This window comes from Coloeus monedula (assembly GCF_965178545.1).
Source record: "Coloeus monedula genome assembly, chromosome: 5".
Taxonomy (NCBI): domain Eukaryota; kingdom Metazoa; phylum Chordata; class Aves; order Passeriformes; family Corvidae; genus Coloeus; species Coloeus monedula.
Genome location: NC_138785.1, coordinates 5,566,731 through 5,579,208, shown reverse-complemented (window position 1 = coordinate 5,579,208; position 12,478 = coordinate 5,566,731). Strand labels below are relative to the sequence as shown.

Below are 12,478 nucleotides of genomic sequence, written 5' to 3'. Positions count from 1 at the left end.
CGCAAGAGTTACAGGGCATAGGTGCCCTAGAATTATTTTGCCATGCTCCTGGCAAAATAATTTGATGTGCTAATACAACATGAAATAAAATCCTGGACTGGTAACTTAATTAGAACTGCTTGTCAATTAACAAACAATTGCTCCTGACCTGAGGCTCAAGAGCACATTTGTGAGGTTCACGCGAAAGATCTCATCAGGGTCCTTGATATTGCACTGAATATGCACTCACTGCTGCAGCTGTGATTTAAATTTAAGTAGTTAAACCTTTACTTTGAGATTAATTAACTTTCTCCTCCATACTCTCCTGCACTGATCTGGTGTAAGAAAAAAACTCAAAGGAACAATGGATCCCCCAGTCCCTCCATGGGTTACTGGTGAGCTGTGGTGGTGGCAAGTCCCACACCAGAATGGACACAGCTGTGCTGAGCTAGGCTGCCCTGGGGCATAGGCAATACAGAAATACCCCTTAGAAAAGGCAATGAAAGCCTTACCTAATCTCCTCAGGTTGGATTTTTTTTTCTGATTTCTATAAAAGGTGGCTATAAGCACTGGTTAAAATTGTTCAGACCTTCCTTAAATATCCTACTCATGGCAGAAGCAAAGACCAGCCTGCTTTTCTAGGGTTGCAATGCTGCTGTGTTTGAATGTGTAATAAATATTAGAGAAAAAATAGTCAGAAGGGGTAGGAATGCTGCAGACATTTCTGTGCTTAATGAAAAAAAAAAATGACAAAGGGACAAAATACAGAACAGAACAGAGAGGTTGGCCATTTTGCCTGAATTCTGCTTTTTCCCATATCCTTCATCTGTTTTCTGTCCTGCAAATAATTTCGGGCAGAGGCTGATTTTCTTGCTTGGCACACTTCTAGCAGACTTGAAATGCTCCCACAATATGCATAACAATAACATGTACAGAAAAATCACACTTGAGCATTGGAATAGTTTCTACACATTTAATAAATTTAAATAGCTCTTGTAAAAATCTTTCTGTTCTAATGCAAATCAGGTAAGTGAGATTTGCCTGGGGACAGACCTAAAATAAAATAATATTGAGGGCACCTGATCTTCTGAGTTTTCACACTATGAATACCTCATTTTGCATGACATCTTCATCCACTGGGGATGCTTGCATTCAGACAAGCTTGGGCTAAGAAGGCACATCTCCACACTCTCGCCATCTTTCCTGGACTGTAAGGTATAGAGGAGTAAAAGCGTACCTGTGTACCCGGTTTTACAAACGCAGTTGAAGCTTCCTGGGAAGTTCTGGCAGGCAGCACCATTTTTGCAGGGGTTGGAAAGGCACTCGTTGATGTCCCTCTCACAAGCCATGCCAGTGAAACCCTCCGGGCAGCTGCAGGAGAAGCCCCCCACCAGGTTGTGGCAAGTGCCGTCATTGTGGCAGGGAGATGGGAGGCACTCGTCAATGTCGGTCTCGCACAGGCTCCCATCGTACCCTGGCAGGCACCTGCACACAAAGGGCCGCAGGGGCTCGTTGGCCACGATGATGACAGGGACGCTCTCGTGGGTCCTCAGGGCCGGGCTCACCGCCAGCCTCCTCAGGCAGCTCCCTCCGTTCTGGCAGGGGCTCTGCAGGCACCAGTCGTGGTCCACAGCCTCGACCCGCACCCCACTCTGGCGGAAGAGAACGTCCTTGATGCTCTCGAAGAAGGTGGCCACGCCGCTGGGGTTCACGTACTGGTTGTTGCCGCGCTTGACGGCCGCCATCAGGAAGGTGTGGTTGCTGTCCTCGTACAGCCCGTAGAGCTGGATGGCCGTGCCCAGCCCCGTCAGCTGGGAGCTGGCGATGCGCAGGAAGTGCAGGTAGTGGTTGGTGAGGAAGTCGCGCACGCTGTGGGTGCTCAGGCGAAGGAGGATGCTGTTGTCGATGGTGGTGTTGCTGAAGCCCGTGAAGAAAATCCGGACGCTGCTGGTGACAGCGCCGTGTAGCCCATCATTGCTGAGGACAGCCAGGTCAAACGTGCCATCTGTGGACCTCGCCTGCGAGTGCAGCTCACAGGTGCCCCCAGGAATGCTGAAGAGGCTGGTGACTCCTGAGGTGAAGGAGCATTGGAAGCTGTCTAGCACATCTGGATCCTGTGGCTTTACATTGCCCAAAATTCCACCTGGGAAGAGGTTGCCATAATAATGAACAAAGATTTCCACTGTTCTGGGCTGAGATGGGTTGTCGTTTTGGTCTATTACCTTGATATGCACAGTTCCTGTGGAAGACATCTGAGGAATGCCAGAGTCTCTCGTAATCACTGAGAGGTAGAAATCACTGATTTGCTCCCTGTCAATCTCCCTCGTCGTTGTCAGGACACCAGCGGTGCTGAGGCTGAAGTAGCTGGTGGCAGGGCCAGTGCTGAGCAAGTAATATGTGAAAGGACCTTGGTTGGGAGGGAGATCAGGATCTGACGACTGAAGCGTCATCACCAGAGTTCCAGCACGGTTATTCTCCTGGACTTCTCCTTGGCTGGTGGACAAGGTAGGGCCATTGTCGTTGATATCTTCCAAAGTTACTAATAGAGAGGCACTGCCTGTTGCAGACGGTGTTCCCGAATCGATGGCCAGCACAGACAGGTTGTAGACAGGCAGCGTTTCTCGATCCAGCTCTGCAGTGACCGTCACCTGTCCCGTCTGTGGGTTGATGGAAAAGGCGCTGTTCTCATTGCCAGACCCGATGAAATAGGAAAACCTGCTCCAGCTGGGGACAGAATCTGAATCAAAGGCACTGACGAATGTGACGTGGGTGCCTGGAGGAACACCCTCGCTAATTTGTATATTGTAGGTTCCCAAGGTAAAAACAGGAGGGTCGTTGGCATCCAGGATTGTGATATTAACAGTTACTTCATCTATATCTGCACCACGAATACTCCCCAAATTTTTTGCAAGGACTTTCAAAGAGATTCGTTCTTCTTTTTCTCTGTCAAGAGGTCCTGAAACATAGATCTGGCCACTTTTCTCATCTACCTGGAAGCCCTTCTTTCTGCTGTTGCCGAAGATGAGGTAGTGGACTTCTCCATCAATTCCCATATCACGATCACTTGCAAAAACTTCACCTACAACAGTACCCTTGGAGGCTGCCTCTGAAACCTCAAAATAATAAAGCTTGGACACAAAACGGGGCACATATTCATTTGTCCCTTCTAACTGGATGTTGACAGTAGCAAAGCTGCACCTCTCTTCATCTGGAACATTAAAAGCCTTTACTGTTAAATGGTAACTCTGCTTTGTTTCGTAATCTAAAAATCCCTGGGTGGTGATGGTTCCCGTGTTGGGATCAATGACAAAGAGGTCGCTGTCTGAGGACTGAATGGCATATGCAATCACAGCGTTAGATCCGGAGTCAGCATCAGTGGCGTTTAAACAAATAACAGTTGTCCCACTGGGGGCGTTTTCTAACACGGTGGGAAAGTAGTCCTCAGGGCTGAACGTGGGCGAGTTGTCATTGACATCAATGACATTAACAGTGACACTGCAGTAGCCTGTTCTGGACACCCATCCTCCATCTGTGGCAGTAACAACCAGCTCGTGCTTTTGGTGTAACTCAAAATCAAGTGGTTTGGCTAGCGTCAGTGTACCAGTGGTTGTATTAATAGCAAAGATTCCAGCTTCATTTCCAGAGGAAATATTGTATCTGATCAATCCGTTCATAGCAGCATCTCTGTCTCGTGCTGACACCGTTCTGACCACTGTTCCAACAGAATGACTCTCCGGGATAGTAACACTCATACGGCTTTGGGAAAACTCAGGCGTATGGTAATTTTCTTCTGTCACTACGATTTCAACAGCTACCTCAGATGAGAGTGGGGGATTACCCTTGTCCTTGGCTTTCACTTTAAACAGGAGGTTTTTGTTCAAATCAGCCATTAGTGAAGACGACACAGAAATCCAGCCTGTACTCCTGTCCAGTCTGAATTTATTAGTTTTGCTCTCATCAGAGATGAAGTACTCCACTTCAGAATTCAAGCCAAAGTCCTTGTCGTCCACTGCAGTGACTTTAATTAAGTTTGTGCCAACCCTCACGTTCTTAGTAACAGGAGTGAAATATTTAGGAGCGAGGAAGAGCGGTGCATTGTCATTGCTGTCTACTATGTTTATGGTGACAGTGGTCTCGCTCACTAACGGAGGACTGCCCCGGTCTGATGATGTCACGACGAAGCTGTGCCTGTTGATGTTGACATTGCTGGAACCGCTGGAGTTTTGGTACCTTAAATACTGCTTGTTGAAAATCTCCCCCGTGGTTGCGTTAATGCGGAAGAACTCGGACTGGGATTTTATGAAGTAGAAGACTTGGCCATTGGACCCTTCATCTGGATCAGTGGCTGAAACCTGGGTAACCTTTAGCCCAATCCCAGGAAGCTCAGGACACTCCAGATAATAGGATGGTTTTGTAAACCGTGGGGCGTTGTCATTGACATCCGTGACAAATATGGTGACATCTGTGCTCACCGTCCACCCAGAGTCATGTGCAGAGACCCTGATTCTGTAGCGGTCAGTGTCCTCCCTGTTCAGTGGTCTGCTGATGGTGATGTCCCCAGTGCTGGGATTTATGGTAAATGGGAGACTCGTATCCCTTATGGAGTACCTGCTCACTGCATTCACCCCGATGTCCTCATCTGACGTTGTGACTCGGGTTACTGTAAAACCCAGAGGTGCGTTCTCAGGCACAGAAGCACTGAATATCTGGGAAAACCTTGGAGCATTGTCATTTTCATCTAAAATATTAATGATAACTTTGACAGTCGTGCTCTGGAGCGGAGTGCCTTTATCCGAAGCTTTTATGGTTAGTGTGTACTGAGACAGTTTCTCCCTGTCCAAGGGCCTGATGCTTCTGATCTCACCAGTGGCTCGATTGATACTGAAACTATTTTCAGTATTGCCCTCGATTATTTCATAATTTAGCTGTCCATTTAGGCCACTGTCTCTGTCGACAGCAGCCACCGTCAGTATCTTCCTTGGGGACAGGTTCTCGGCTATTTCTGCAATGAAGGGATCTTGCTCAAACTCTGGTGCGTTATCATTGACATCAATCACTGACACTTCCAATTTCTTGTATGAGGAAAAGGGGGGAAAGCCCATGTCTCTGGCCTCAATCCACACCACGTATTTCTGGATGGCTTCAAAATCTAAAGCTTGCCCAACAGAAAGCTGTCCTGTCACCTGGTCCACCAGGAAGGTGCTGCCCAGGTTACCGCTGGCGATGTAGTAGGACAAAGAGCCTCCTCTGGCTGAAGATCCAGAGACCGTGGTGACAAGCGTCCCAACTGCTTGGTTTTCGGGAAATGTGAAGGTCTCCTGATCCGCCTGAACACGAGGAAATTCGGCTTTGTCCACAAACCTCACGGTGACCGTGGTAGAGTCTGTCTTGGGGTACCGGCCGCCATCCCTCACGTGAACAGAAATGGTGACTTCGGACTCTCCCACCAGTGGTTTTGCAGCCAGGATTGCGCCCCTTGCTGGATCAATGTGGAACTTCTCGGAGTTCTTCCCCATGAGGGAATAATGGAGCTCGGCATTGGAGCCAGCATCTGCATCGGTGACGGTCACAGCGAACACGAATGAGCCTGAAATGGAGAACAAAGGTAGGTCAGTCCTTTAATGAACGCACTGACTGTGAGAAACGTGACACCAGGTTTTCACTCGGAAGCGCATCTTGGAGCAGCATGCTCTTCCTTACACTGCCCTGAGAATGAACTGCTTTTTTCACAAGATGCTGAGTTCAGCAAGGGGCAGGTGAGTTTGGAGTCCACAAGACATGCATGCAGCCAAACTATGTGGAGTTGGAAACTAGGACACTGCATTCAGAGAGACGGATGTACAGATCTCAGTAACTGCACTGGGAACTGGACCTGCAGCCTTTTGGAAGCCTACTTCTAGAACATTCACAGTATAAAAGCCACAAATCCACTAAGATTGAATGCTATTTTGATTTTTAAAATTACTCTTAGCTTATTTATCCATGAAAAAACTCCACCCTGGAATTCAAGGACTATTAAAGTTATGTAAGTGAACAGACAGTCCCCATGGACATTTACTCTACACACCCACCATATCCCTTGCAGTCCCTCCTCTTCCTATTCCCCAGGTACTGCTCCTTTCTCCCCACTAGCCCCTTACTTCTAGTTTTCTAAGAGTATTCCAAGGACAGTAACTAAGAGGACTGCATTTTTAAAAGCACACTGGTCCTCTGAGAAAGGGGAAAAAGATAAATACAAAACTATTGCGCCCTAGTACAATAACATGATTATACTCAAGACTTTTCAGGTCTTTTGAATTTATGCTTTACAATAAGCTTGACTGATGGGCACCATTTGCATTGACCTCTGTATTTGCCCATCTGCAAGGAGAACCGAGGGCATTCTTCCTCACCGGACTTTACAGATCTAATGCGCGGCATGTCTTTCAAATTTGACACTGTTCAAACAATTTGCAGAACACTGTTGATGTTTTATTGTTACTAAAATTTAGAAAATACCCAGTTTTGTACAAAATCATGCCGTTTCCAACCTCTTAAGGGAAAATCATTTACAGGCAGGAATGGCTTTGACAGCATCCCTTAAAACTATACTTCATGTTGCTATTTGTCATGTGCAGTGATTTGTACTCCAGGGGCAGGAATATTTAGACAAGAACAGTATTCAAATCCATGTGAGAAATGGGACAGGAAGAAATGAAGACTTTTTGCTTCACTTATTCAAATTATATTATTATTATTATTACTAGTTTCCCCTTTTAAAATTCACTAAAAAATACCAGAAAGAAAAGAAAGTTGTAAATAAAAAGGTGGATGCATCCCTAGGTTTTTGCTAGGTTAAAAACAAAGTAAACATAGCTTAGGTTCCTAGTTGTACAAGATTTTATACAAAAAAGCACCCAAAAAGATATTGCCAGAAAACATCAGGTCAACCTATGTGTACTTCTCGTGAAAAGAATTTAAAGGAACACCCCAAAACCAACCAGACAAAGTCACTGTGCCCTAGTCAGATTACATGAAGTTTCACCAAGGCAATAATAAAACAATTTCATAATGTTGTTCTGGAAACAGGGAAGAATTGTAAACAAATCTATTCTTCCATGAAAAGGAGAAGTATTTGCAATTGTTTAAAATTTAGACAAAATCCAAGGCATGGAAATAAGCCTTTTTTTCTGTTAGAAGAAAATTTGTTTTGTAAACCATTTGTCATGGAATCCTCTCTGTAGGCATCACATATCCATGTATGCGTATGCATGTGAAAACATGAAACATGTACTGAATCAGAAATTAACTCCTGTGTTGAGTGAAGTAACTTTAATTTGGGTGTAGGCTCCACAAAAGGAAGATTGCTCCTTGGATTTACTTTTATTTTATTTTACTTCGCCACTTGGCTCAAGGAAAGGCAACGTATTTAACATCTGACACAGATACTGAACTTTTGGAAGAGGTTGTCAAAATCCTCTTTAAGAATTGCTCAGAGGAGACTTTCAGAAATAAAAACAGGCCATTGTCTTCCTAACCCTGGCAAAATAATCACGTTTTTGAGTGGGTGCTCATTTACAATATGTCTACTTTACATAACTACAGGAACATAATTGAATTTGGATGGGAGGAACAGAGTAGAAAAAGCCTGCTAAATTGTGGATGGTAAATTCAGGTTTGTTTTTCCTCATTCCCATGGAACACAAAGATAATACCAGGAGAACAGCTGCAGAGGAACATCTCAAACATTTCTGGTGGCACAGATTTGCATTTCATTAAGATGTTGCCCGGAGAAGCTATGGATGACCCATCCCTGGAAGTGTTACAGGCCAAGTTCAGATGGGACTTAGAGCAATCTAATTTAGTGGAAGATGTCCCATGGCAGGTGGGTTGGTGCTAGAAGATCTTTAAGGTCCCTTCCAATCCAAACCATTCCGTGATTCTCTGTTTATCGAAGCGCTTTTATGCCAAGCACTGCCTGTGACCAGGTTACCTGAAGCAGCGGGCGATGGGACGTGGGTGACGTAGGGGTGGTGCTGGAATTTGGGTGGGTTGTCGTTCACGTCAGCCACGGACACCAGCACGCTGGTGGAACTGGAGAGAGCCCTGGGGAAGCCCCCGTCGCTCGCCACCACCACCAGGGTGTAGTTCTCCCTCGCCTCTCGATCGAGGAGCGCACTGGTGATGATCTGTCCCGTAGAAGGGTTGATGGTGAATTGCGAATTGCCGCCCGTAAGCCTGTAGCTGTTTGAAAGGAAAACCAAGGAAGAAAAAGTGGATTAGTATTTCAAAAGGCAGCCTGCTGCCTTAAGATAATAACCATTTTCTATACTCTTCAGACCACCATGCTGATGGGTATCAATACAGTCAGATTTTTTTCTGACTTTCCACCTGTCCCCACTGTTTTTCGTATTTCAAGGCCTGTCATAAACGACATAAACGATATTTCCAAGCATAGTTGTTTAACACACATAGATTTCTAATACATGAGTAGCTGACTGAGCCTTTGGATATTTGAAGATACCATCAGACATACTCTAAAACTGCCTACTGGAGGCATCCTCTAGGGCTGATTTTCCTGGGCATTAATTTCCCCGCATTAAGTGTTACTCCAAAAGGCTGATGTACCTCTTAACTGAATCTGCAGAATATAACTAGAAAAAGTACTGTTTTCTGAAACAAAAGGACGACAGTTTTACAAAATGAAATGAGGATTTAATATCCATATTGTTTCCTGATGCTAAGTTTTGCTATTCAAGATTTCAATGTTAATTTACAGTAATTCATAGCAAATTAATAACCAGAGAGCTCTGGTAACAGAGACTAATTGGCACCAGAGTTTGACTCTTGGTGGGTGTATGTGTGTGCACACATCCCTGTGTGATTTGATAAGAACTGACTCTGCTCACTGCAGCACGTCGTAGGGGCTACCTCTGGCTCCTTACCACACCGAGTTTGTCCCTTCTCTTGGAATGCTTATCCAGCTTGTGTTCACACAGAATGAATCTCAAAGGTATATTTTTAAAGGTACTTGGTTAATATTACCTTTTTAAATAATTTGTGTAATGGATTTTTGAGAAAACAATGGAAACAAAAACTGGCTAAAATGAACAATTCTCATGTTCAATATTATAACCCAACACAGCTGTGGTTAGCATTGCTCCTCTGGTAGAGCACAGTAGCAGCTTTTTTAGGTAATTCTGTGAAAGATTCAGAAGAAAGTGCCTTTAATGAAAGAGATTAATATTCCTATCTTCACCTCTTTAAGACCAGAGCAGGTTATGACAGCAATAATAACACAGCCCAGAAGCTGCACCAACAGGATTGAGAGCCAGCCTGTGTAAAAAGCTGTGGCAACTTCTCCTGCTCAGTCATTAATCTCTACACAATGCCATGAGCACACTTTAATTGCTTAATTATGATATAATGTGAGGGCCATATGCAGTTATTCTCCAGCCATAGCAATGTGCATCTAGAATAGAAAGAATGTGCACAAAGCCTAAAGCACCACTTAAATCTGCCTAAACGGCAGCAGCACAGGCACATTTCATCCGTGCTTTGCAGTGATTTAACCCTGCGTGAGGTGTTGCAGAGACAGAAACTTTCTCTTCTGTGTTTCCACATTTATGTAGTGGCTCAAATGTTAGCACTGGCAAGATACCATGATTTTTTTTTTTTTTTAAAGGAAATAATAAAGACATATTGTATTTGTCATAAGATTATTTGAATTATATCTGCATGTAAACCAACTGGACAATGTAAATGTGTCTCAACATAACTGCAAAACATCCAGACTAAACACAAAAAAACTAAACAAAACAAAAACCAAAAACCCCTTGAAACTCTAATGGTGACAAGTGGCATAAAAGGAATTTGATCCAAACACTTAAAATCTGGCCTTTTGACTCTTATGTCTGCTATATTTAACAAGACTGCTCAAGTGTGCCTTGCCATTTACAACCCCATCGCCCTCCTTTAATGACTTCACAGGTTATCACCAGAAACAAGAGAAGAAGAGTTGGCACATATGGACAGGTGACAGTTTTCCAGAAGATTAACTTCTTTCAAAACACAGTACATTTTTTGACCTTAAGTGAAAATGTTAGCCAAGGATTTTAAATATCCCTTTTGGAAACCAAAGGTTTAATTTTGAAACAGACTTTAACAAGACTGAAAAGAAGTTCTGAGTGCTCAGCACCTCTGACAAGACGACCTTGCATGTTCTGGTCCTTCTGGCTTTCACCAGGTTTGTAATACCAGTCATATTTTAAGATCTACTTTAAATGCTGAATCTGGACAAGTTCTGTCCAAGAAAAACAAAGTCTGTTCCTGAGCCTAAAGAGTGTAAAACAAAACCTGAAAACAATTTTTAATAGCTACTTATGAAGGGGAAAAAAAATTATCAACTAATTCTATGATGAGGTACTGAGTGAATGACAAAAGACTAATGGCAGAGATATTAAAGCAATTTAACCACACTAAAGAAATCCAAGAGCACTCTGATAATTTCTGATTATGGGATGCAATCATTACAGTCATTTATGCTTTGCATGAAATTCTTTTTTTTCTAAAAGAGCTTGTTCCAGAAATAGTTTTTTAGACTAAGAGTGAATAGAATTAAAAGCTTCATTGTTCCACAATTTAATAAATTTAAATTGTGGATTATTTTCAAATATCTAAAGATGTCTAAACGTCAAGTTTCTATTTTAGCTTGTAGCTAATTGGAAAGAAAATATTTCAGTATTTTATAGACACTGCTTTGCCATAACATAGTTCTGTTTTATTTTGCTTCCTTTAAAAAAAAGTGACACAGAGGTATTCCTGTGCTCTTTGAAGAAGGAACTGAGGTACTAACAAAAGGTAAATAAAGAAGCTACTTTTATATCCTGCTTTGTGAGTTTGGAAACAGTGATGTTTGCAGCCACAATAGTTAAATGTGGTAAGATTAAGAACTAATAGAAATTTGCTTTGCATTCCATTCACAATGTATCTGTCCTCAGTGGATAATCTTCAGCTTGTCACTGCCACTCAGCATCTTCATTACTCTTGTCTGTGGAACTGGGAATGGCCAGTGTTCAGCCCAGTGACCAGTGAAGTTCCATCAACTGAGCCCTGAAAACCCTTTGGCATTTAGTGCAAAAATGCCAAATTCTAACTCTCTACTGGTTTTCTGAATGACATAAACTTTATGCCTATCTTTGTGTGATTTTCATGTTAAACTGAAGACATTAACTGACCAAAAATTTACTCAAGGAACATGCTGGCTTGCAGTGAAAATTGCTCACTTCATGAAATGTGTGAATGCAGCAACATGGCAGGTAGAGGGTGCAGGTGCAAGTTAAACTGGCTTGCTTTTCACTCAGTAAAAAAATAAAGTAACTCCACAACTCTCTTTGTCCTTAATATAACTCTAAAAGCCTATGAACAACAAAAAGACAGATTTGCCCAAGTAATTTAGTTACACACATAAAGCTGTTCTATTTTGCCTTACAGCTTTAAGGCACGTTGGTGATGGACACTGGGGAAAAAGAAAACTTCAGGCAAGATATGAGGCAGTATTCCACGGAGCAACAGTAATCGACCTACCTAATAACAGCATTTGTAGAAGCATCAGCATCTGAGGAGTTTACGAGCAAAATATCTGTCCCCGTGGGAGCATCCTCCGGAACAGTGGCAAAATACACGTTAAAGGCAAACGTGGGGACATTGTCATTGACATCATCCACTGTGACAGCAACTGTTCCAGTGCCAGTGAGGGCAGGAGATCCTGCAGGAAAGGGGGGATACAAAGTGCTAGAGGTTACAAACACCAGCATGCTAATCGAAGGTCTGCCAGCCCTGATTTAGAGCCGAGCGCTTGAGCATGTCACAGTTCACAGAGCAAGACAGGCAGCTCAACACAGAGGACGGGGTCAGGTTTGTTTCAAAGTCGTCTTGACATAAAGTACAAGTAGTGAAAGACAAAGAAAACAAAAAAAAAATTATTTCTCTTGCTCCATCTAATTCCAGAAATATTTTGTAATACAAGCTCAGTGGAAAAAGATGGTCTTGGAACTGCTCAGAAAGCCTTCCTGTAACAATTAGGACCAATTTGGAGATGTGGTTGACTTTCCTATTTCTCTGCGAGAAGACCTTCAAAGGTGGCACTCTGACAGCCGTGAAGACTCCAGCCCTCAATTTATTTGTCCGCAAAACAAATGGAGTGGAAACAGTGGCAAAACCCAGCTTTCCATGTGGTTTTTCACTGCCAGTCACAGCCCTGACCTGGGGAGACCTTCTGGGAGTGGGTGAGAAGGCTGCAATGAGTCTCCAGCCCTGCTCAGACTCATTTTCTCCATAGAAGCGACCATCTATAGCAGCAAATAATGCTTGCTTCAATGGGATACTGGCTTACGAGAAATCAGGCTGAACTTATTTAACCCAGGGCTTTCATCCTCCTTGTTATTCTAAACTTAACTCTGATGAGCAGCAACGAGCATCAAGTAGCATGTTTATTCATGTGCAATCTCTCAGTATTTGC

General features: G+C 43.5%; 1 protein-coding gene across 1 annotated transcript in view; it reads right to left on the bottom strand.

Annotated features, from left to right (window-relative positions):
* FAT4 (FAT atypical cadherin 4) overlaps positions 1-12,478 on the bottom strand; it is a gene marked incomplete at both ends in the record, with an annotated part of 122,258 nt that overhangs the window by 22,874 nt on the left and 86,906 nt on the right. The window contains 3 exons of the mRNA XM_082282669.1: positions 1,217-5,566; positions 7,952-8,202; positions 11,545-11,725. Coding sequence (XP_082138795.1) covers positions 1,217-5,566; positions 7,952-8,202; positions 11,545-11,725 — 4,782 coding nt within the window. The remainder of the gene's footprint in view (positions 1-1,216; positions 5,567-7,951; positions 8,203-11,544; positions 11,726-12,478) is intronic.